A 25,299-nucleotide genomic window follows, 5' to 3' on the forward strand; every position below is an offset into this window, starting at 1 on the left:
GTTCACCTGGGCCTCGAGGTTGCCTTCAAAGGGCCAAATGTAATTTCAGGGCTGTGTGAAGGTAACTACTCCTTAATTAGGGGCAAGGAGGTCGGCGCTGCCGCAGGGTAGAAACAAGGTGGAGGGCCAGATTTGGCCTGCGGGCCTTGTGTTTGCCACCTGTGTTCTAGGGCTTCATCTTCACGGTTATTTTTTAGAGAAAAGAAGGGAGGGAGAGAGGGAGGGAGAGAAACATCAGTATGTGGTTACTTCTCATGTGCCCTCTACTGGGGACCTGGCCTGCAACCCAGGCATGTGCCCTGACTGGGAATGGAACCCGTGACCCTTTGGTTTGCAGGCCAGCACTCAACTGCCGAGCCACACCAGCCAGGGCTCAGCTTAACGTTGTTTTCTTTGTTTACAGGACTGGCAACAGCGTCCTGGAATAAGAAACACCGGGCTGCGCCCGGCACGAGAGGCCCGTGTCCCAGCTTTTCCGTATGGAGCTTCCTCGATGCCTCCCAGATGTGCCAGGCAGAGCCCCACTGCAGGAGTGCCTCACCCTTCGAAGGCTGCAGGGGCCCAGGCTCTGGCCCAAGGCTGTGAGCAAACAGGATCATTTGAGGCCAGAGCAGGGAGCAAACGGACCCACGTAGCCACAAATATACAGCCTTCCAGGAGCCTCCAGGCCCCGGGCAGCCACAAGGGCTGTGGAGCAAAACCCTGGGGCCCCGCCTACATCCGCCCAAATCCTGGGCTGCGGCCACCTGAACACACTGATGTGGTCCGCATTCTTGGGGCAGGCAGCCTCCAGGTGTCTAGAATCTTCTCGGGAGCCTCTTCCTGCCTGTTCCACCGGCCTTTCCCTGAAGGGCGGCCCCAGGGCCTTGCTCCACTTTCTGAGTTGGCGGAGCACCCTGCGGCTTCGCCCAGGGGCTCTGTCAGCAATGTTCTCCTCTTTGGACCCCGCACTGTTCCCGAAGTTCTAGGTGTCACCATGGATACTGAGGGGGAAAATGCCCTGGTCTCACCTGTCCTGGTTCCTGGCCCAGGCTGTAACCATTTCAGTTCTCCAGGGGACAAAAGACGTTTTCCTTTCCTTTCGGTTTTAGGGTCAGAGGAACTAACTATGGAAAGAGCTACAGGAGTGATCCTTCCAGCACCTGGGAGGAGTGCTGAGCAGACCAGGGCCCTCTACCTCCCCACAGGACCCCTGGGTATGGGCCAGCTCTGCTTAATGGATCTAGTTGTACTAGAAGGAATAAACGAGTGAGAAAGTATGGCCCGGAGAAGCAGCAAGAGCAAACGGCCACATCACAGAGACGATCAACTTTTACCCAGAAAAGTGGTCAGTTCACAGATTTCTTTTGTTAGAAAACATTTTAAATATACTGTCATTAAATCACAAACTAAGTAAGTAACTTTTAAGTGAATAACGACTTCCTTTTTCTTTATTTGTTCATTCATAGCAAATCTTTAACTTTTTTAGAGAAAGAAGAAAAATCTGGATGGTGTACAGGTTAAATAGCATATGTTTTCTTGTGCCATCCATATAAATGAACAGATTTGGGGGGCATGCGATGATAATTTGAGTATCTGCTCTTATGGAGCTAACATATTTTCAGGGTCCCCACATTTCTTTACATACTCCGTAATAATACGAATTGCCCGTGATAGGTCACCGAGATCAATGACTTCCAAGGCGAATACTTTGATGTCACGTGTTTCATCCATAGCGCTTATCAATTTCAGATTCTTACCCATTAAAGCGTATGTCCGTCCATCGAGGGCTGCCCCGTCATTAAAGGTAACAGTGCGGTGAGCACAGTGTCAGACGGATCACTCACGGAGCAAACTGCAGCTTTCGTGGTTAGAGTATTGTCTGCTCGGGTATCTTGCAAATCTAGGAAAAAAGTAAAGCCAGGCGCAGACAAAGGAAGGTTTCTTGAGGGAAAAACATGGCCCAGGGCCCTGATGACGTGTCGTCTAATTAGGTGAGTCATCCGCACCTTGTGCTGCCGAGGCTTACCTACCTAAGTGTCGGGCACATTTGAGAAAATCAGGGCAGTTTTCTTGCACAGCAAGATAAGTAAGATAAGGGAGAAGGTATTTTAGAATCATCACATGCTAAAATTATCCTCAGCTGCTGGGTAGGCTGGGAAAAACAGCCTGGGCATTCAGGTCCTGTCCAAAGACAAGTTCAATGAGAAGTCATCTAATGCATACACAGGTCATGTGTTCGTTCTCCCAACCTCATAATTGCCCACAAACCTGCATGTTTGCCCTTTAACAGACATCAATTCTTTGTTCTGTTAATTGACATTATTAACAGGGTAAGGATTGGCAAGGATTTGCTTTTTGACACGACGTAGCTAACCGTCAACCCCAAAACAAAGTACAAGGCCCCAGTGTCAAATGAGAGGTGGGACTATCAGAAAATGTCTTTGGAGCCTACGGAAATGCTTTGTGCGCTCCTCCACCCTTTTTTTTTCTTTTTCTTTTTCTTTTTTTACCCACAGAGGTTACTACTAGGAAATGGCTTAGACCCTGCTAGAAAAAAATGGTGACGCATTCTGATGGAGGGAGACAGGACGGGGCAAGAACCAGGCACTGCCCTGTGCCTCTGTCCCCCTGGCCAGAGTTCTCTGCACACTGTCCCCCACCAGCACCCACTTACGCACGATAGTTACGATAAAAGGGGGTGCACTTTCATCCATGGTCTGGAGAGGAAACATTTGTTGGTCTTAGTCTACCAGTTGCGGCAAGAAACTTTTCTCATTACATTCAAGGAAAAAAAAAAACTGTGGCTGTCGTCCTGACTGGGGTGCTCGGCAGCCATGTGGCCAAACCCAGGAAGCACAGAAAGTCACCCTGCCCGAGTTAGTCCCTTCCGTGGATCAAGGGATAAGCTGTGACCAAGAGAGACAATGACACGCAAGAGCTGGCAGAAACAGGGGTGGGGGGGAGGATTTGATTAGGGGACATGAGAGGGGTAGCCCCTCACAGCATGTGACGGTGAAGAGAGGCTTACTGTACGGAGGGCCACCATCCTAGCGGGGGGTTGGGGGGTGAGGGACTTTCTGGGAGAGGGAGATCAGAAACCGGCACGTGGGGAGTGTCTGGCCAGTGAGCTCTGAGGGACAGACAGCAGCCTCTTGGGCCCTATAACCACAAGATTACATCACCGATAGCAAGCAGATGCTGGGTGTAGGGTTACAGGCTTGGGCGGGGGAAGGCACTCACTGGCTGACCATCTGCAGGTGTGGACCAGTTCGAAATAGTTAAATGTGTAAAGACGTGACTTTGGAGCCAGTGGGTGTCAGCCTCCTGAGAAGTTATAGAAACCTAGAAGCCAGCACAGGGCGCTGGAGCCCTTTAGGCTCATTCGTATAACCAGCCCTGTTCCTCGAAACGAGAGTGGTCCTCAGTGCCACACCTGGAATGTGAGGATTTCTCCAGAATGATACAATAACGATAAAGAACACCCCAAAGCATGGCATTAATACATGTCTGAGTCAGACAGTCACCGACAGTCAGTAATTTCAAGTTCATCGCCTTGTCCCTGGCCAAGCAGTAGCAGACCTGCCTCCCACACCTGGTTATTTTTATCTCATGATCATTCGGGGTGAGACGCTGACGCCACCTCACACTCACCGAATAATTGCATGCGCTCCCCTTTATCCTTTCTCTGGACGGTGTCTGCAGACCGCTTTCCCTCCCTTCCCTCCGGAAGCCGCTTGGAGCACCTTCTCTCCGATTTTTCTTGTCATGAAACCTCTGAGTCACCTTCCTTTTCCTGCTTAGATCCACACCAGTGCGGCTCAGAAGAAGACATGAGAATCTCCTTTCTACTCCCCAAAATGCACAGCAATTGTCTTCGTTGGATGGGAAGCCGCTGACGCCAGCTGATCCACCAATCCGTCCTTCTTTTCCCGTCCTTCCGTTGCTCATGGGCTAAGTTCATGTTGGCTCACCCCAGACTTAGTTATGCCGCTTCCTGAAATGGAATGATGCTTGTTAGTGCTCTGGTGCTTGGTGGGACAATGTAATGGTACCTGACTTTCCGGAGCGTTTCATCTCGGGGAGGTAATATATTATCTAACGTCAAAAGATACATTTTCCTCTGATTAGAATTTGGTAAACATTTGAATCCAACTGAAGGGCACATAGCATCTCTCATATTTTTCCTTTAATTTTAATTAGTTTTCATTTTGCTAATTATGCCTTCTAGGCAAAAGGTCACCCTGACCCCAGGTTCTAAGATAGTTTTGCAGCCAAAAGTAAGCTTATTTGGCTTATTTACTTCTTGCATTTGACTTCTTGGAGCTTACTCTATAATTCTAAAGAGACAGTGACCTGTGTCCTTTATAAAATATACATTATTGTTGGGAAAATTAGCTATTTGTGTTTATGTATTTGAGTATGTTGAGCCCATCTTTGCAAAGAGTTCTGGCAAGAGAAACAAAGGGGGGAAATGTTCCCATGACTATTTTCTGCACCAGAGTGGTAACTAAACAGAGAGAGCGAGCTCAAACTTTGGTGTTTGTGCTGTTACAGGGTCAGTAAATGTGTAACAGTTGTGATATTTCTCTTATATTACAATAAAGCAGTTTTTTTTAATGTTCAGAGTACAGAGCTAAATTGTCCATTTTTTAAACAATGCATTCTATGGAAATAACTGTGGCACAAACACTTATGACTAATCACAGCATATATAGGTTTCTTACTTAAGAAAAGTGACTTTCACACTTCAGCTCTCACTCTGAGATGCACTGCAAAGCCATCGCGTAGAGAACAGGCTCTGATGTTAGAAAGTCCAAAACTGGAATCCTGTCTGTACTACCCACCGGCTGTGAGACCTGGGCCCCACCATCTAATCGCTTTAAACCAGGTTCTCACTCTCTGTCCTGTGGCCACAATGGCCAGTCTACTCTGTAGTACCGTGGGAATGATTAAGTGGAAAGACAATTAACTGTAGGGCACTCGGCACAGCACCTGGCCCGAGTTAAGCGCTGACACAGCATCGTTACTCGTTAACAACACCCAGCCGGTAGGACTCAGCATCTGCCATTTCCCCCATAAATGGAAAGGACGCCATTTTTCATTATAGAAGTACAGCCTTCTTATTATTGGCTTTAACTAAAGCCAACAGACCCTAGAAACATATGGGGGGTGAAATTAGGTGTGTCGGGGGGAGAAACCTGAAAAACCACTCCGCTCACCCTTTGCCAACACTTTTGTTCGGGGTTATGTTCGAAAGACGTTTGCAGAAGAGAAGTAACTGCTTGACCTCGACACATCAAGAAATCTTCCAGAATTTTCCAGATTATGCAAGTCTGTCCATCTGTATTTAGTGACAATAAAGCCCCATTTTGGTCTTTCTGTAACTTGAGGTGAGGGAATTCCCAGAGGCCTCTCTTGGAGCTGTTTTGCATACTAATTATTCAGTGGTTTAAATCACAGCAGCAGCACCATCTATTGGGGAATTTTCTTCTGAAACAAATGTTTCTGCAATTCTGGAAGAAAATATTAACAATATAAACTGAGGTTCATTTCAATTCTCCATGAAGATGAAAAGGGCAGTTTGCTTTAATAAATCATTGCTTTTATCAACATCCTCAGGAATTAGTAAGAATCCTAAGTAAAAACTGCATGGCGTTCAGTGTTTGGTAAAGTACATTTCAAGACAGTCAAAAAAAATAAAAAATTAAGTATTGAAAGTAATAGGCCTTAGGGGAGAATAAGCCTTCCCTAATTATTACAGTCGGCGCGTACACGCCTTTTGCCTGCTAAGGATCGGGAAACGAGGGCATTCCCTTTAAGAACCCAGCCTCGGGACTTCCGCCAAGATGGAGGCGGAGGTGGAAACACTGTGGCTCCTCTCACAACCAAGTTTAAAGTCAACAAAGTTTCAGTAACAAAAACGCAGCCAAAACACAGAAAATTGAACTACACGGAAGTCCAACAACAACGAACCTTCCAGCCAGACCGGTAAGAGGGGCAGAGTCAGCAGCTGAGCAGGGTCTGGCAGGAAAGATCCCCCAACCCAGGCGTGCAGGCAGCCATGGGCGGATCCCAGGTGTGGGGTAGCAACAGGCGGACCCAGTGAGGAGGGTGTAAGGCAGCAGACTGACCGCGGTCACATGTTGGCGTGCAGATAAACCAGCAAAGGAGAGAGCAGTGAGACAGACCGCGTAGAACCCAGCAGCGGGGAAGCAGCAGATGGGACGCCATTGCCCCTTCTGACCCCGCCCCCACATACTGCGTCACAACCCAGCGACTGAGTTGCCCCGCCCTGGTGAACACCTAGGGTTCTGCCCTTCATACTTAACAGGCTCGAACAGACCAAAACATGGTTCAGAAAGAACTCAAAGCCCCAGAGCCTATAATTCTAAGCAACCGAGAAATGGCTAACCTTTCAGATGCACAGTTCAAAACACTGGTGATCAGGATGCTCACAGAACTGGTCAATTTTAGTCACAAATTAGAGGAACAAACAAAGGCTAACCTAATTGAAATGAAGGGAAATGCACAGGAAACCAATAGTGATGGAAAGGAAACTGGGACTCAAATCAATGGAGTGGACCAGAAGGAATAAAAAAATGACCAAACAGAAAAGTATGAAGAAACAAGAATTTTAAAAAATAAGGAGAGGCTTAGGAACCTCTAGGACATCTTTAAACACTCCAACATCCGAATTATAGGGGTACCAGAGGGGAAGAGAAAGAGCAAGTGGAAAACTTATTTGAACAAATAATAAAGGAGAACTTCCCCAATCTGGCAAACGAAATAGACTTCCAGGAAGTCCAGGAAGCTCAGAGAGTCCCAAAGAAGATGGACCCAAGGAGGAACACATCAAGGCACATCATAATTACATTAGCCAAGATGAAAATGAAGGAGAGAATTCTAGAAGCAGCAAGAGATAAGGAGACAGTCACCTACAACGCAGTTCCCATTAGACTGTCAGGGGATTTCTCAAAAGAGACCTTACAGGCAAGAAGGGGCTGGAAAGAAGTATTGCAAGTCATGAAACCCAAAAACCTACAACCAAGATTACTCTATCCAGCAAAGCTTTCATTTAGAATGGAAGGACAGATACAGTGCTTCTCAGATAAGGTCAAATTCAAGGAGTTCATCATCACCAAGCCCTTATTGTATGAAATGTTAAAGGGACTTATCTAAGAAAAGATAAAAAGTATGAACAGTAAAAGGACAGCAAACTCACAGTTATTAACAACCACACCTAAAACAAAAGCAAACCAAGAGGACAGCTAGATCAGGAATGGAACCATAGAAATGGAGATCACATAGAGGGTTAGCAACAGGGGAGTAGGAGGAGGAGAAGGGGAGAGAAGGTATAGAAAATAAGTAGCATACACCGTAGGTAGAAAATAGAGGGGAGGGTAAGAATAGTAGGGTAAATACAGAATCTAAAGAACTTGAGACATGTGGTTATAAACTAAAGGGGAAGAATGGTGGGGGAGGAGGTGTGCAGGGTTGAGGGGAATGAAGGGGGGAATTAGAACCACTGTAATGGCATAATCAATAAAATATATTTTTTTAAAAAAAGAACCCAGCAGCCCTGGCTGGTGTAGCTCAGTGGATTGAGCACAGGCCTGCGAACCAGAGGATTGCGGTTCAATTCCCAGTCCGGGCACATGCCTGGCTTGCAGGCTGGTTCCCTGCAGGCCAACTCCCAGCAGGGGATGCACAAAAGGCAACCATACATTGATGTTTCTCTCCCTCTCTCCTTTCTCTCTAAAGATACATAAATAAATAAAATCTAAAAAAAAAAAAAAAGAACCCAGCCTCTTGTCATTCTTTGGTGCCAAAGTAATTCTGAGGCAATGGATGAAAAGCAGACTAGGCATTACCCACTGATAAGTTTTTGTTGGATTTATCGTACCAGATGGCTTAATATTCTCAACAGTTCCCAGTCTCTGTCTGCAAGGAAGACCAGATGTAATTTCTACCTTCTGGTGAAATAGATTCCTAAGATTGAATACCAGAAATAAAATATAAGGCATAGACCAAATCAAGGAGATAAGAAGCTCAGAGCCCATGGACTCAAGCCAAGGGGCCTGGACCGTGGTCGCCCTTGGGCACAAGCCAATTTTCAGTAGCGGCACAACTGGAGACATGCTTGTTTCTTAGGTTAGAACTTTGCTCATCAAGTTAGTACCATGCAAAATATGCCAAACAGTTAGGAATGCCCCCGCCACCCGCATGCAGCTCTTTTCAGAATGGACTTCACCTCCTGCCTTATTTGTATCTTGCTTTGTAGCTGTCTTTTAAGGGTTTGACTAATTTTAGCCTGCCTTCTGTCTTCCCAAGCAATGCACCACACAATGCAAGCAGAAATAAAGCTGCTGAAAGGGCTAGCTAGAATAGTTAAACCTTCACACAGTAAAACAGTGCACACAGTGGAATTTTCCCGTAGCTGCCTCTATACCACTCTGATCTGTCTCAGGTTCTTTCCAGAGTTCCGGTCTGCGCCTGCCACGCACCTAACCACAGCCAGCCCGGTCCTGGGAAGGGGTAAGAGCAGGTACTTTAAGTTGGGTGATTTACCCATGTTCAGAATTCAGTGCCCATGCCAAAATCATATCCTCCTCTTCATAAGGGAAAAAAATGTAAGTTACCTTATTCTCTTTAGTAAACCTGCATTCCAGTTTCTAAGGTTGCTCCCACGCCCAGCCCACCTGCCTCCTCACCATCAGTGGGCTGCAGAACTTTCAGGGCAGGTTTGAGCACTGGTTTTGACCAGGAGTCTAAGTAAGCTCTCGGTACTCACTGAGGGCATCTGCGTTTCTCTGTCACCCCCGCGAAGTGTACATCGTCTGGCCCCTCGGCAGTGACCCGTACATGTTGTGGGGAGGAAAAGAAAATATCTCAACCCCGATCCTAAAGAACAGATCATTTTTGATAAGTAATATAATTGCTCTCTCTGCTGACAGTTTGTGACTCCAGAACACAGGCTGTGCAATGACATCCCGACATGGTGCTTGGGAACATGAAAACAAGCGAGAGTCACATTTTGAAGTCATACATTTGCTTTCCAGTGACAATCTTGTCTCCGAAACTACATATTTGTGATCTAAAAGTTAAATGATTGTAAAAATAGGAAAACTGTGTTACCAATTCAAAGATAAATATAAATTTTAAAGTTGCAGGAATCTTTAAGACCCCCATGAGGGGTTTTAGTATGAAGGAGAATTTGCCAAAGTGCTCCATCTAATGAGTTATATTTTGGATACTATTCTTACCTTAAGTCAGTTCCACAACCACAATGCACCCAGAATGGCAAAAAAAATGTGCATTTATAGCATAAAGCCAAGGATTCTCTGTATGCTGGGCTTTGAAAGCTGAAGAGGTTGATGTAAAGATTGTAAAAGGAAGAGAATAAGGGCAAACAGACTTAAGCAAAACACTCAGGAGTTTTCACATGCCGTTGCAGCGCCAACGTTCTCCACCAGTGCTTCTCACCACCTGACGTGAATTCAGGGGGGTGTCAGCCTTCCAGAAGAACAAGTGATTACACCAGGAAGATGTCATCAGGCTGCGGGGCTGGCTCCTCAAGTTGCAAGGTTGGCTCATTAACAAGCAACGCCCTTTCCTTCGGGGTAGTTCCCATGCAAGGCGGCTTTTCAGCCTTGGGGAGTCCGGCTCCAGGCATTGGGAAGAGGGAAGGAAGATTTCTTTTCCAAATGAGGTTGTCAGGGAGCTCATTTGCACCACCCAGAGAGGGTGTGTGGGCGAGCTGATGATGACGGTGATGATTTATGAGGCTGCAGACCCTTAAGTGATTCTAGTGATGGAAATCCACAGCAAAATCCACTTAGGAAGATAAAACAGAACTCCCGTTATCTGTGGGAGGTAAAACCACACGGCTTTTGCCCTTACATTTCAAGTTACCCTACTGGGTTTGGGAATAGAGAGTGCTCATTTGCTTAGAATGCATGTTTTGGTATAACCTTATTATACAGACTTTAAAAATAAGTTTATGTTCGTTGAATCTCCCTTAAAGGATTTTGACAAGACCTTTTTTGTTTGTTTGTTTTGCTTTTTTTTGGCAGAGAGAAGACTGAATCTGATTGATTGCACTATTGATAGCTATGTAATATAGCCGTATTTAAAATATCTAAGTGTGAACCAACAGTAGCCTTCTCTCTGCACAGGCGGTAGATATTTTTTGGTGAAATATTATCTGCAAGAAATAATGTTTTAAAGGGCTAGGCGACATATGTAAACAGCTTTGTTGAATGAACGTGGCCATCACCAGTTACTGTCTTCAGAGGAGCATTAAAAAAGAGAGAGACTCCGAGCCCCAAAGCTGTAAAATGATAAAGCCAAAATGAAAATTGTATTTTAGCTTATTTCCTTATATTTGGTGTGCTTGCTCTTTAAATGCCAAGAAAATCTATTTTAAGAGACTGGTGAGGATTTGTAGGCTTTGGTCTTAAAATTGAAAGTATGTTTGTAACATCCCATTTTAGTAGCGAAGTGTGAGTTTCAGACACAGAGTCCCCATTACACATCTCCATAAGCAAGGCAAAGGGCGAAGACCCATTGTAGTTCTGTGGTTAAGGCAGTTCCACATTTTTACGGGCGTTTTCACAGAGTCCACAGTAAAAACCTACAGAACGATTCAGTGTGGCCTGCCTCTGGCTTCCGTCGTCGGAGAGCCATCGTTTACTGACACTGTCTTAAATAGCACGAAACAGAGCGTCTCATTCCTGCTCATCTATGCATTAGATTATTATATACGTCTATGCGGTGGAGGATATGAACACGAACTAGTTACTCACAGCTGCATTACCTTGTGTGTGTTTATTTCCTTTTAAAAGATTGCCTACTTATGCGCAACGTACATTCACAGAGCACTCCTTAGTCTACAGTCTGAGGCGTCCTGGGGCAACCCACGCTTTTGGTTTTCTTGCCGAAGTGATTTATCAAATTTTACTCTCACCTATTTCTAGAGTCCAGATGAAGGTGGTCGATCCATGTATTTTATGTCACTATGACAAAAAGCATGAATTTATGCATTTGCAGGCAAACATTATACATATGAATTCATATCAGTTCCCTTGATATCAAGGAAATATTACAAAAAAAGTAAGGAGTCAGCTAAGGTTTCAGTTTGCTTTGCATTTCTCTTTAACTCTGCTGGTGCTTGATATCTGGCTTTAGCTTAATTTTTTTTTTCCAAACAAGTAACTTGGTAATCTCTACAGGATGCCTAGGTTTTCAAGACAATATTCAATTGGCTTTTATAATCTTTGCTCTGAGCAACTGTAGTAAGTAATTTTATTGTACACGAATGCATAATAAAAACATCATGATGCAAAAAAAAAATTAACCCCCCCAGGAATTCCAGAAGGTAAACACTGATTCTCAGGACCTAGAGTTGAATCATCAGGGTTGTGTTTTAAATGAGAATATATTTTAAGTTAAAAAATTATGATATTTTACAAAAGCATTTACAATCAGTTGGATTAACACTTTTCAACTAGACCAACTTGTAGGTATAATGCCAAAAATTGGTAATTTGCTACTTACCTGTGTTAAAATGTTAGTTTTATCAATATATTTTTATAAAATTTTGATATTATATAGTGGCACAGAAAGGTGGGCTTGAACCCAAGAGATAGTCAAGTAACGTAACTGAGAATTGAGTTTATGTGAAAATGTACATATTTTCATATGGTCACCTTATGATTCTTAAAAATCAGTTTCTACTTTCATATAGTGCCACAGTGTTACTGTGCTGCTCAAGAACAGGAAAATTCACATAAAAATGTGCTGTCAGATGTTCATTTAAAATATTTTTCATAAACTGCATGTTGAAAAAAAGTGATTTCCCAGAAACACCCTCCATACCATGGACGGTTCCTGTCATCAGGTCTCAGTGTGACCCCCCACAGTGGCCTTGGGAGCTGGGCGGGGGTCACTGTCCCCACTGGAGAGACGGGGAAAACTGAGGCTCAGAGGGTGCAGCTGCTGCAATCGGGCTGCCCACACTACACAGGCCTCTGTTTTTCTAGTTAAAGGAAAACCTATTGCACGTTTTGTTCTGACCTATGTGTTTTTGGAGACCGCACACGGGAGCTCCCTCTCCCTCTGAGACCCTGAGCCAGAGGGACCCCGGGGCAGATGTGGCGTGAGTTACACCTGCAGAAGCTCTCTGTCTTCTTCCTAACCCGGTCTTCACATCGGCTCAAGGTGGGGAAAAAACAGAGTGAAATAAACAGAATGAAGCACTTTACCTGACGTAAAATAAACTCCTGAAATATTTATTTTTATATTGGTCCATTTAATAACTTATTTATTAGACAGTATAACCAAATGACAGCCTTATGTAATAAAGTCATAAATACAAAGAAATAACATGTATACCATATTTATAAGCAATAAAAATACGAAGCACTCATATATCTTTCAGTCTCTGAAGTGCGATGTTGTCCTCTAATGAGGTTGGCTGTTGATTTTAACTCGGACAGAAGGCTAAGGAAACGAGAGCCAAGGACTAACTAACTAAAGGTGAGGGAAGGAGAGGAAACACGAGCCCGCCTCCTGCTGTTTGCGTGGGCAGCGTTCCTAATGGTGCTCTGCTTAGAAGTACCTGTGCGCTCTCTTCATACCCCGCCCCCTGGTAAACCATAACGCATCTAACTTCAAATTTACTTCTGCGCCCTCCTATTCTCTTCACCGAAGGCCAGTGACATGCAGACCCCTAGTCCAACCCTAGTTTCTCCCTTGCGTAACCCGCACTGCGCGTCCGTCTGGAAAACGGGGCCCAGTGCGCGCCACCCTTACATGCACGTCACTTGACTCTGTGTCTTGTCAGCTTCCTTTAATTCCTGGTCTCTGGTTGAAATGTCAAATTGGAACTTGAACCATGTCAATGAGTATACATAATAAGCAGATTGCCTTATCCCCAAAGCATTTTGAATGCTGTCTTTTTGCCCGTATCTCATCCCAAATTGTCCTGTCTGAAAAATATTATGTACAGTGTGTATCTTCCATCTAGACCCAGACCCGTCTAGCCCTGCATGCGGAGGTGCGTGTGCGCCTGTGTTTTCCAAACAGGCGGGTTAGGGATTCACTTCCTGCTTGTCCTTGGCCCTTGACCGAAACTCACACACAATCTGAGAGTTGGGAGACGGCGTGAAGGGAGAAGAGCAAGCCCAACATCGAACCCATTTATTCCGAATCTTAAATTACGAGTTTTGTCATCAATATTTTGGTTACATTGTTACACAAAGGACAAATGAACATCCGGTTTGAGGTCTCTTCTTGGACGGCTTTGGGATTAGGGACATGTCCTTGGCAAAGGAAGCCTGTACCCATCAACTCTCAGCTAGATTTTAATAATATTGTTGTACAAGGTGCCAACACAGGAAGGATTTGAGAACCAGCTCCCACGGTGCCCCTGGCCAAGAGCTGTAACCACTGAGACTTCCAGCCAGGTGCACACCGGGGAGTGGCCACGCCCCTTTCCCGGGCCCATCAGGAGGGCGTCCCGGGGAGAGCGGCTGTCCTGTCATCTTGGCGGCATCTGATTCTAGCTGTGCTCACACGGAGTGGATCCCAATCCCCGAAGCTGCTGGGAAGACCCAGGTGCCTCGGCCAGGGCGCCCGTTCTCAGGAGCCTCGGTCACACAGCTTCTGTTCTCAGCTCATGCGACCCAGGACACCCAGGACCATCAGATGCTCGCCATCTTCCAGAAAGTAAATTAAAAACAAAAAAATCCAGGTTGTTCATTCTAAAGGTGCCTCTGAAGGGGTCTCTTTGAAAGAAGCAGTGCGATTGTCCATTTGTCGTTTTTACTTTGATATACAGGTGCCTTTTGTTTGGTTTGGTTTGATCGCATCCAGGGATTCCACATCCATGTTCTCTCCCGCACCCCAGCATGAAGAATAAAAGCCGGGGCGTGAAGGGTGAGCTGAGTGAGGACAGGGAAGTAAAGCTTTCCAGGAAAACGCGCACACACACACACAGACAGTACAGAACAAGAGTCGCAGTCCCATCGTGCAAAACTTGCTTCTCCAGATAAAGCACTTCTGGACAGGTCCACAATGCCCCCTTCCCCCGCCCGAGTCCCCCCATCCTCCCCAGGGAACACACAGAACAAAAGCGATGCCGTCCTTTTTCTTAAGGCTGAACAGACACACGGAGACCACATTTCAGGCCGGCCGCGGAGGCGACTTGCAGGACTCCTGCTCCGAGGGCTGGGCAGGGCAGCGATATGGTGTCCAGACAAACAAAGAAACGTCAGCGGTCCCCACAGTAAAATCCCAGACCGACTTTACAATCACAGGTACAAATTGCTCAGATCAATAACGCCATTTCTCCTGAAGACCTTGTCATCTAAAACTAATTAGAGGCCAGGTTCCCGAGAGGAATGGTCAACAGTCACAGAAAATACTGGAGATTTGGAAGGAGATCATTCTTCTACCACGACGGTCTGATAGAATTTGGAAACAAGTCGTCCTGGTTTGGCCAAGTTCGGGGGATGAGGGAGGGTGGATTCCTGGGCCCCGGTGGCAACTTCCCTGCCGCCCCAGCTCTGCCTTTATAGAGGGAACACCAAGAAGCCCGAGAACGTGGAATACTTCCAGCCTCCCATGAGGTTGCCCCGCTCCAGTTTGAGGTGCACTTTGTCCTCTCTCTCCATCAGCAGTAGGACACCGTTGCTGGCTGCTTCTCTGGTCACATCCTGGTCTCCTGCGAACGCTGAGATCACTGGGTAGCCGTTCTGCATTAAACTGACCTGCAATGCAGAGAGTAAAGCTCAGCAGGCCACGCAGGGCCACCTGTTCTCACACACCTGTCCTCTTCTCTCCCGCCCTTCCTCAACCCTTTCCATGGAGGCCATCCCTGGGGCCTGACCAGAGGACTCAGCTGGGTCCCGGGCCCAGGTGCCAGCCAGCCCCAGGGCCTCACAGAGGGGGTGACGGGGTCTGCAGCAATGGGGGATGAGCAACCCAAAGCTGAAAGATCCAGCTTCCAGAGCTACACACCTGGATGGTCTGTCTGTTGTACACTTTCACCACGTGGAAGCTGAAGCTATAAATCCCTTTTCTCGGCGCTACAAATATACTGGAGGCGAGATCGAAATGGTTGCCAATATTTACTAACACCTGAAAAAGAAGAGGGGACACAGCACCGATATAGAGAGCCCCTGCCACCCGGACCCCCAGCATGTGATCAGACAGTCACAAGAGTGACCCCAGGTCCTCTGTGCCCTGCCCAGGGGGTTGGGGGAGGGGTGATGCAGTGAAAACGCCTGCAGGGAAGTGACCAAGTGATGGCGAAGGTATCTAACAGATGGTGATGCACACAGATGTTTTACAGGATATTCATTTACGAGTCGAAGAGGGGGTGACAATTTCATTCATGGGGAGCAGGGCAGAGAGAAAGGAAGACAGTGATGCCAGTAAACCCACTGGAAATTAAGCCTGTTCAGAGGTGTGTGGGACGGACACTGAGCTGTGACGAAAACGAGTGGGGCAGACGGAATGGGTGCGGAATGGGCTGCGGGGCAAGGGGTCAGATGCAAACACGTTCTTCCGCTGAAGCCAGGGACCTAACTTCCCGGGTTCCAGGACAGAAGGGACTGCGTGAAGTTTGGGTCCCCGTGTTCCCCCAGCCCCAGCGTGCACCCTGGCAGCATACAGTCGGTGCTCAATAATGTCTGCTTAGTGAAAGACTGCAGTCCATAAACACAGGCTGTGCCTGCTCGCCTCTCTCTCCCCTGAGTGATGTTTGCTTCCTTGGATGGGCCGTGATGTCATGTAATGAGCCACACAGCAGCTTGGACACCTTTGGCTCCACCCCAGAATTCCATCACATGTGAGAATAACGACCAATCCGGCCACGGGACCCGAGGTCACGTGGCCCAGTAGATGGTTTTCCTCGAATCAGAGAGGATGGGAGCATGGCATCATGAGCAGAACCTGAAGGGGGGAGGGTCCCCCATGGTAACCCAATTCCCCTTCAGATGCCGAAGATGGGGTTGGGCCGCTCTGCCTGGATCCTGTCCCCACTTCCACATGCAGGCACAACCTGGGCAAACACACTAGAGTGGTCTGCCTGGCATTCTCGGCCTTTAAGACAAACAGCCAGCGACAGCAGCGCAGCCCTAGATGAGAGAGCCTGTCATCCGTTCAGAAAATAAATGTCATCCGAACACATTTTGCGGTGGTTTCTCGGGCACTCACTGTAGATGGATAACATGCAATTCCCAGAGCGCCATCAACCACTGTTGCAAGCAGCACTGGGAGCCAGCTGGCACAGGAGCCGGGGCCGGGGCGCCACCTCATCCCGGTCTGTGGGGCTGACACAGACGGGCGGCCCTGTGGTTAAAGATGTTGGGCCACGCTGTTCTCTGCCTCCCCAAGGCTGCATCTCAGTTGGCCTCAGGATGCTTCAAATAGAATAAAGTGTTCTCCACCCAAGCCCTTGCAGCTGCTTCTTCCTACTCATAGGGTTCGCCTCGGTTCTAAATTCAGGACCCTGGTACACGCAGGACGCTGCTGCAGAGTCCAGAACCCCCACCAGCTCAGCAAAGCAGGCTGTGACCCTCTACCCGGGGACACCCCCTTCAACCCGCCCCGCCACAGGCTCCTCAGGCTCAACCCGAGAGTCCTGCTGCTACTTATCCTGCCTGCGCCACTGTGGCCTTGGCACCCAGATAAAACGATGGACATACAAAGACTGTGAAACTATTGGTAGGACATCGGAAGGTGATATTTCCCAACTACCTAGTGCTTGTCATCCCCTTGATTCGAAAATAATTAAAGTAAACATTTTTGTCTTGTAAACAAAAACAGATTAAAGACGACTCCCTCCACCACCATCCTAAATCCCCCCAATATGTACACACTTGCTAAGATAAATGAACACACTGGCCTAAAATGAGGCAGGCGTGCGTGTGTGCAGGGTTATTGGCTCTTGGGTGTGAGTGCTAGTTGGAGGGAAAGTCCAAGTGTGTGTGTACACTTGGCCCCATGTGCTGTCACAGCCAAGAGGGCCCCATCTGAGAAAAGCATTTTGTCAAAAGGAAGGGACCAATGAGTTCAAGTTTGGAGAGCCTTGGTCGGTTCCCCATTTGTCTCTGAACAGCAATAGAAACGGATGGGGTTGAGATCACAGTCACAACCTGGCATCCTGAGCAGCCACAGGCCAGAGAAGGGGGTGCCGAGGTAGGAGTGTGCTGACGGCCCTCCAGCTCTGACCCACGTGGGAGAAGCTGCGTGGCTTAGGGCAGTTCAAGTCATCGATCTTTTTTTTATCCCTACACCACACTACCCATTGATATGTTGTGGATGTCACCTTAGTAGATTACACTGCGTAATACTGTTTTCAACACATACTGCATTCATATAACCACACGCTCTTTTGTATTTATATAATCATCCCGGCTGTTTTCCCCACATTCTTGCCTACGTATTTTTCTTGGGGATAAATTCTCTCAGTCCCTTGTACCATAAGCAATAAGTGCATCTTTCCTGAGCACCGGCTGAGACCTCCTAAGAGCCCTTTTCTGGGGCCTGGGGAGTTACAAATGTTCTGTCTCTGTGTTGGCCACCTGGGTCACTGCAGCCCACCCGCGACCCGTAACAGCCCCACCATGACGAAAAGGAAAACGGGAAGGGCCCTTTTGGGAAATACATGTCTGATCTCTTCACTTTTCTGGGACTCTTGGTCACCCAAGTGCCACCGGAGCTGGCAGTTACAAAGAGGCTACCCTGCGAGAAGGAGGAAGCGGCAGGGAGAGCTCACTAGAGACGGGAGAGAGAAGGCAGAGGGACAGGGCAGGGCAGAGAGAAGGGAAGAGGAAGAGCCTGGACCTCCAGGTCCAGGTCCAGTGGAGAGCCCTGGTCCCCGTTTTCCCCCCGGGAGGGAGGCACGGTGCGCAGACCTGCCGGCTGACCTGATCGAAGTAGATGGTCATGGTGCGATTGCTCATCTCCGACGGCTCGTGGTTGGTGCTCCGTGTGGCGGAGAAGGCCACCTTGGCGCTCCCGGAGCGCACGGAGATGCCCAGCGAGGAGGTGACCGCACCGTCGGCCGACGGGCTGGAGTCGCACACCACCAGGCACTTGCCCTCCAGCACAATGGGCTCCGTGTCATTCTGAGCCCCTACTGGGCAGCCGGAGGGGAGCAGCAGCAGCAGCAGGGCCAGCGCCGCCCCCAGGCAGGAGCCGCAACCGGCCGGATCGCGCAGCGCCCCCCGGAGCCGGGGCATGGTTAGCGGCGGCCCGAGGAGGCCCCAGCCGGGCGCCGGTATCCGGCCTGGGGCAGGCGGCGCAGGGGACCGCGGCCAGCAGGGGCTGAAGGAGCGCAGGAGGTCCGGCAACACACGGGGCCTGGGGTAGCCTCCTCTGGCCTCGGTCTACTGCTCTGATGGTTAAGGCCAGGGTCGTCCTCAGGAGAAAAGCGCCAGCAGACCTGTCAGGGCAAAGAACCCAAACCCTTAGACTGGGAGGTGAAGCTGTGCGGGCAGGGGACGCAGGGGAGGAATGGGGGGCAGGTGCCCGCAGCGCAGCGCTGGACCCCCTCACAGGAGGTTACCCACTTGGTCCAGCGCACAGCCAATCCCTCCCCATTGGCACAACAGGTTCCGAGAAACGCCCCAGCGCCCTGGACAGGACATTCCTGAATGCTCCCCCCCTCCCCCCAGCGCAGCGCGCCCTGGGTGGCTGGGGGTGGAGGAGTGGGAAGGGGGACTGGAGATCAGGTCAGGGGCCTATGCTTCTGTGGGGCCTCAGCACTAAGACAGGGTCGAGGACCTGGGGGACGACATTAAAGCCACCCCACATTCATTCGGCCTCAGGCGGAGGGGAGCCCGGGACTCAGGCAAGAGAGAAGCCACTAACGCTGTATCGCCTTCATTTCAGTGGCATTGTCTTGAAAGCCACACCGAGAAACCTTTTTCCTTTTTCTGCTTTCCCTTTCACTCTCTTGTTTTCCCATCCTGGAGATTTTCAAAAAGCAGTCCAATTAAGTGATGATCTTATCCATTTTCCACTCAAAGATGAAATCCCCAAGAAGCTCCGTAGGGTGATTACGAGCAAAAGAGGAGAGACCCCAAAGCAAACACCCACTTCCAGATTCCCGCAGCCAGCAGCGAGCGCCTTGGAGAGTCCCTCGGGTCCCTCGGGCGCAGGGCGAGGATTCCAGTGGCCAGAGCCTGGAGCTGGGCTGATGGTGCAGCTTCTGTTTCCAGACCCCTAGCTCCCTCTCGCTGGGCTAGGAGGCGGCCCCTAGGCTCTCTGCTAACTTATACGCCGCCTGCACTTTCTCCAGCCCGCTCTGCTCCCCCTAAACCAGCCAGGTCATTTCCATACCCAGCCCAGAAACAGAAAGCACGGAAGCCTTTCCCCGAGCCGCCCACGGCCTCCGAACAACTCCTCCAATAGTCTAAGAAGAGCGAAGTTGTGTCTCCATGAGCAGCCTCCGTCCTCAGCCCCAGATAAAAGGATGTTGATATTCTCGGTGGCTTTTCCTGATGCCCAGAAGAAGACTAGTGATGGTCCCCATTGAAATACACGTACGAATGCAATCAACGCGCGGATCGCGGCGCGCAGGGCCGGGTTGGTTACCTGCAACATCCAGGACGAGCGAGCACTGATCGCTGTCCCCCAAGTTCTGCTCTGAGACGATGAGCAGAGCTGGCGGGAGGAGACACCGGCACGACCCTGCTGCCTGCGCCTGGCCAATGCAACGCCGCCCCGCCCTGCCCCTCTCCCGCACCGGCGTCCCCGGTCTCCACGCACCGTGACCTGCCCCGACCTGCACTCCTCGAGCCCCAAACCGAACCGCAATCCACTCCGAGCCCAGCACCCGGTACGCAGCGCTTCACACCCCTACCTACCCCTACCTACGCTCCTCCTCGCACCGCAGCGCACCTGCTCCGCCTCCCGTGCCGGGTCTGCAACGCTCCTGCGCCCGCAGCAGGGCTCTCTCTCCCTGCCCCGGCCCCACCGTCCGGGCCTCTCCCCCGTCTCCAGTCCGCACAGCCTGACGCCTGGACTAAGCCCGGCTCCCTCCCGGCTCATTACCCCGCTCAGCACCCGCTTCTGCCTCCAGGCCCGCACCCTGCACAGCCTGGTCCGGCTCTCACCCGAACACTGACAGCAAAATCCTACCAGACGTCTCTTTCAAAAATTAGGCATCGCCAAAAGCACTGGTCACGCCTCTGATATTCGAGTCTTTCTTTTCTTTTCCAAATTCCCTCCAAATCTTAATCCTCAGTAGCGTTGCCACTTTCATAATTGGAGGGTGGGGAAGGGAAGCAGTTTTATTTCAAAATTAATAATAATGATAATAATAATAATAATTAATAATAATAAATCTGTTCAAAGAGGAAAAGGCTTGGGATTTCAAGGGTTGAAAGGCTGCGGTCCCGGAGTCTCCGGTTCGGTAAATGTCAGGATTCGTCAGGGATCAAGGAGGAGCCTCCACCGGGGTTTCTGCGCTGCTCCTCGGAACCTCGGGGCTCGCAGCTCGAGCTGGCTCTCGCGCATATTTATTAAAACGCCTGTTCCAGCTCTAAGGGCCTGGAGAGACACTCGGGGTTTCCCAGCTGCGCCCAGAACGCGGCGAGAGCACAAGCATGGGCACCGGGCGCCACCTACGGGCGCTGGGGCCCCCCTGCCGAGGGCTCGGGAGGAGTGGGGAAGCCCTAGGAACAAGGATGGGGTTTGCTGATCGTTTTCGGTGACCCTCAAAAACACTCCTAGCCTCTGCAAAAAATAGAACAAACGATCTTTTTTGCACCCTTGCTCCTAACGAAGTGCATTGGCGAGCTTGAGATCTTCGCTGTCACAATCCACTCTGCCACGCTGATACAGGCTGCAGTGGGTTCACACAGTGCCTTCCTCCGCCAAGCCTTTATGCAGACCCAGGCCTTACACTCCATACCTCCCTTAAACAGACAGTATGCAAATGGCCACTCACTTTGTAACCTGACTTTAAAAACCATCCTTAAAAGACACTCAGTCCTCTGACTTGCACAATATTCATTCCTTTGTGGATAGGCTGATCAAAACGAACCATTAATCGGACAATGCTACACATAAGGACAGAACGAAAGTGTTCAATTCCTCTGGACTTCACACCAAACCCTCTTCCGTTTGCAGATATCGGCCAGACTTCTGGTTCCACCCTATAACCTGGGTCTGCTCAGGTGCGGGTCTGTCCAGGTCTGATTTCCCACAGGCTCTCCCAGGACTCTTCTCCCCACTAGAGCTGCCAGGGCCTCGTCTCTAGGCCCCGGAGAGGAAATTCGCTTGCTTCAGATGCGGAGGGAGACAGGGTCACGCGCAAACGGAATTCTATAGTACTGTCTGAGATCGTTACAGAGTGCGGTGGCACAAATCTGATCAACAGAACTTCAGGGCCCAGTGGCTTCTGCTTCTCATGAAAACTAATGCAAAGTGAAAAACAGTCCCCAAGCCTGTTAGCCTCCAAAGGATTGTTGCTGAAAATTGAGTGTTTTGCGTCAGCTTTTTTATGACATGCTGGTCAGATGCGCTGGACTTTGAAACTTCTTCAAAGTCACGATATCTTGCTACTTTTTGTGTGTGAAGTTAACAGAATGGAAATTGTTCGTTCTTGCTTTCAGATCTTACTGTCGTCAAATATTGCATCGATTTGACGACCACTTATTGCCAGGATAAGCACAGCCTCATTATTCCATTACAGAGAGCTCCGATCTGAGTGCAAGCATAAATAGCAAGGGACATTAAGTGAGGCACAGACTGATAATTAGACCAAGTTGGGAATGCTAATTAAGTAGCAATACCTCTCACACATCTATAAATCTTTAAAAAAACAGCTCTTTTAAGCGACTGCTTTAAATGGTGTGTTATGAGCATTTCTTCCTACTGATACGAATGCAAGCAGACATGAACCAGAATATTATCGTTATCTCTGGGGTAATAAAACCAAAACCCTTTTCCAGGTGGCAAGAAGAAGTAAAAACCTCTAATCAATACGATGAGCTCAGTTACAGCATTGGAGCAGTGAGCATTCTTATATAATGGGAAAAAACAGGTAGGCTTACAATTACTTCTAGAAGGAAGTTGATAACGATGAAAAGTAGCAGATTGAAGTGGTGGAATGTTATCTACTGATGAAGTGACTTCTATCTGTAAAGAGACATTTAACTGACGATAAGTTTTTATAACATAAATAGATTCAGGGGAAATGTCTTCCAGTTATTGCAGGGGTTAACCTCTTCCTTCCCACTTCCATGTTACGAGTCACTGGCACCGTCAGTACGAGAACAGTAGTGATTCACTGGCCTCATAAGTGTGGGCACACGCCCATAGACGACCAGTGTCGAGCCCTCACTAGGCATCTGTCATGTGTCAGACACTCTCTGGAATGTAACCTACAGCTCGCCACCCATGACTGCCCTGTGGTGGGCAGGGGGCCACAGAGTTTCGGAGGAAAATATTCTCGTGTATTGGGTTGGCCAATGAGTTTATTCGCTGCTGCTGTTTTTTTCCCAATCAGATGGTTCTGGTAGCACTTTGCCTCCAATTTTATTCAAAACAATTTTGCTAGATTGTATTGTGACAGATGTCCTATCAGCATGCATTTTTAAAAATTATGAAAATTGGTGAATTTTTGTGTAGCCATTTTTATATTGAAGATGGAAGAAAATAAGGAAAAACTTTGGCATATGTAAAAAAAATGCAACCCCCCCCAAAAAAGATTTGTGCAATGTAGAGAGAAGATGCTGTGACTGATTAAACACGCCAGAAGTGGTTGGTGAAGTGTTATGCTGGAGATTTCTCACTGGATGGTGCTTCACAGGTCAGGTGGACCAGTTGAAGTTGATAGTAATCAAATCAACATTATTGAGAACCATCAATGTTATACCAAGTGGGAGATAGCTAATATACTCAAAATATCTAAATCAATCAAGTTATTGGTAGAAATGAAAGATGTGTCTTTTATTTTACTGAAAAAAACATTCTAACTTTTTGGCCAACCCCATGTTTTCTTTAAGTGGGGAAATGTGGCTGGGATAATTCAAGTTCTCTTCCTTTCATTTGCCCTAAGACTTATCTCTAATAGAGTGTAAATATATTTCCTTTGGCTGGAATCCATCACTGAAATACATCTTTAGTATACATCATAGCCTTTTCTTGCTGCTTTATACTAATGTAACATATTTATGATTTTATCACAGGTATATGGTAAATGATCTGCTACTTATTTTATACTCTTGGATGTAAACACTATACACGTACTTTCAAAAATAAACATGGAAGCATTAATAAGTGATCATTTTCTTTTAACTTTATTGGAAAATACTTAACAGATATAATCATATGTATTTAGAGTATGCATACATTGGAATGATCGGATAGACACGTACACTGTAGAATGATTACCAAGATCAAGGTGATGCATCTATCACCTCACATAATTCACCTAGTTAACGATTTTTTTTTAATGTGGTGAGAATGCTGAAAATTGACTTCCAGCACCTTTTAGTTATACAATACCGTGTTATTAGCTATAGTTACCATCCGACCATTAGCTAAGCCATTAGCTATAGCTGCACATCAGACCACAGGAACTTCTTATACCTGAGGGTGTGCAGGTGTGACCTGTATCACCCACGTCACTCTCCCCCCAGCCCCTGGCAACCACAGCCGATTCATTCAATTCCCCGTTTCTATGACATTGGCTTTTGTTGTTGTTGTTAAGGTTCCTCATATAAGTGAGATGACAGTGCTTATCTCTGCCTAAGCTCATCTCACTTAGCGTTAGCACGCCTCTCGGATCCAGCCCTGTGGTCGCCAGGGGCAGGGCTTTCTTCCTTTTCAATGACTGAGTATGTTCGAGGCTGTCTATGTACCACGTTTCCTTTACCCGCCCATCTGTGGAAGGACATCTGGGTCGCTTTCACATCTTGGCCAATACAAACAGTGCTCCAGCGGACATGGGTTGCAGCTAAGTCTTTGGGGTCCTAATTTCATTTCCTTCAGAAGATAGCTAGCCAGCCGTGGGTGGATGGGTCACATGGTAGTTCCATGTTTACTTTACGAGAAATGTAAGTTTTTGTAATTATTAGTAACCATATTTTCAGTGTGATATAATACCATTCTAGAAGGTTATTAAGATGTAGAAAATAATAATTCTAAATACTTCACACCTTTAAGTTACACATGCTAAATTGTTAATTATGCATATTTGTATTTCTCACTATAATATAAAAACATCAAAGTGCATATTTATTAATTTTAAATATTATATTTATTTATTTATTTTTAGAGAGAGGGGAAGGGAGGGAGAAAGAAAGAAAGAGAAACATCAATGTGTGGTTGCCTCTCACACACCCCCACCTGGGGACCTGGCTTGCAACCCAAGCACGTGCCCTGACTGGGAATCAAACCAGTGACTCTTTGGTTCACAAGCTGACACTCAATCCACTGAGCCACACTAGCCACAGTCCAAGTTGCTTATTAATTTAGCAACCTGTATAATGGCAAAGAAGAGAATAAGTACTCAATGCTATCTGGGCACTTGAATCTACTGAATTAGCCGTGTAAGAAAAAAATCTTCAAAAATTGGAACCAGTTCTATCTAATTCAGTTCCACATCCACAAAAACAAACAGGAAAAGTTTGTCTTTATAAATGACAAATTTGTAATTGTTGACTGACATTGCTAAATAATCAAAATAATCTGGTCAAAATGGGTAAAACTTTATCAATAGTTAAAAATTCCAGGTTAGCTGAATGTAAGTCAGTAAGCCTGTTTGTATCACGTAGTCACATTATACAAAACAGATGACTTCTGTCATTAAAAGAGAATCCTGAACTGTTTCAAATACCACATACTATCGGTTATTTTCTGACACACACTCAACATTTAATACACGTTCTTTAAGAATGTGATTTTTAATTTAACCTGCATTAGCAAAGTGATGAAATACGGAGCACCCTTGGACCTCAGTGTGACACTATTTCTAGTGTTAGAAAATGAACACGTTACATTATAAAAGAACATTTTTGTTGTTCTAGAATGCTTTTTCCACTTAGAAAAATAAGTTCAATGACCTATTTGAAGGCAAGTAACACTAGGGTTTGTGAGACTTTCTGAGGCGAGGGTGTGGCAAACATCCAAAGTGATCTATTTTCCTCTTACCTTGGTGTCTCCTGAGACTTGATTCCTAACAGTACCTATCTGAAAATTATTATAAAGAGAAAAATTAATAATTTAATAGACTTCTCACATGTACAGTGTGTATACCAGCAGCCACGGAAACTATCAGTGGGGGAAAATTCA

General features: G+C 47.4%; 1 protein-coding gene across 1 annotated transcript; it reads right to left on the minus strand.

The window, feature by feature from the left end:
- Positions 1 to 13,147: 13,147 nt before the first annotated feature.
- Positions 13,148 to 20,046, minus strand: CBLN2 (cerebellin 2 precursor). Its single transcript, XM_037031416.1, has 6 exons — positions 19,869 to 20,046; positions 19,591 to 19,659; positions 19,336 to 19,493; positions 17,919 to 18,380; positions 15,004 to 15,123; positions 13,148 to 14,753 (listed from the first exon to the last, which is right to left on the minus strand). The coding sequence occupies exons 1-6, from the start codon at positions 20,044 to 20,046 to the stop codon at positions 14,556 to 14,558; spliced, it is 1,185 nt and encodes a 394-aa protein (XP_036887311.1). The 3' UTR covers positions 13,148 to 14,555.
- Between the last annotated feature and the right edge of the window lie 5,253 nt (positions 20,047 to 25,299).

Source organism: Sturnira hondurensis, unplaced genomic scaffold, assembly GCF_014824575.4.
Source record: "Sturnira hondurensis isolate 20B ecotype Veracruz unplaced genomic scaffold, ASM1482457v3 Scaffold0001872, whole genome shotgun sequence".
NCBI lineage: Eukaryota > Metazoa > Chordata > Mammalia > Chiroptera > Phyllostomidae > Sturnira > Sturnira hondurensis.

What these genes read in the sequence shown, in the direction of transcription:
- CBLN2 (XM_037031416.1), bottom strand. Translation starts at nt 20,046, where the DNA reads ATGAGCCGGGAGGGAGCCGGGCTTAGTCCAGGCGTCAGGCTGTGCGGA. An exon ending in CGGTGCGAGGAGGAGCGTAG is followed by an intron (nt 19,660 to 19,868) that starts GTAGGGGTAGGT and finishes TCCTCCCGCCAG; the next exon opens with CTCTGCTCATCGTCTCAGAG. An exon ending in TGACCATCTACTTCGATCAG is followed by an intron (nt 15,124 to 17,918) that starts GTCAGCCGGCAG and finishes CTTCTTTTTCAG; the next exon opens with GTGTTAGTAAATATTGGCAA.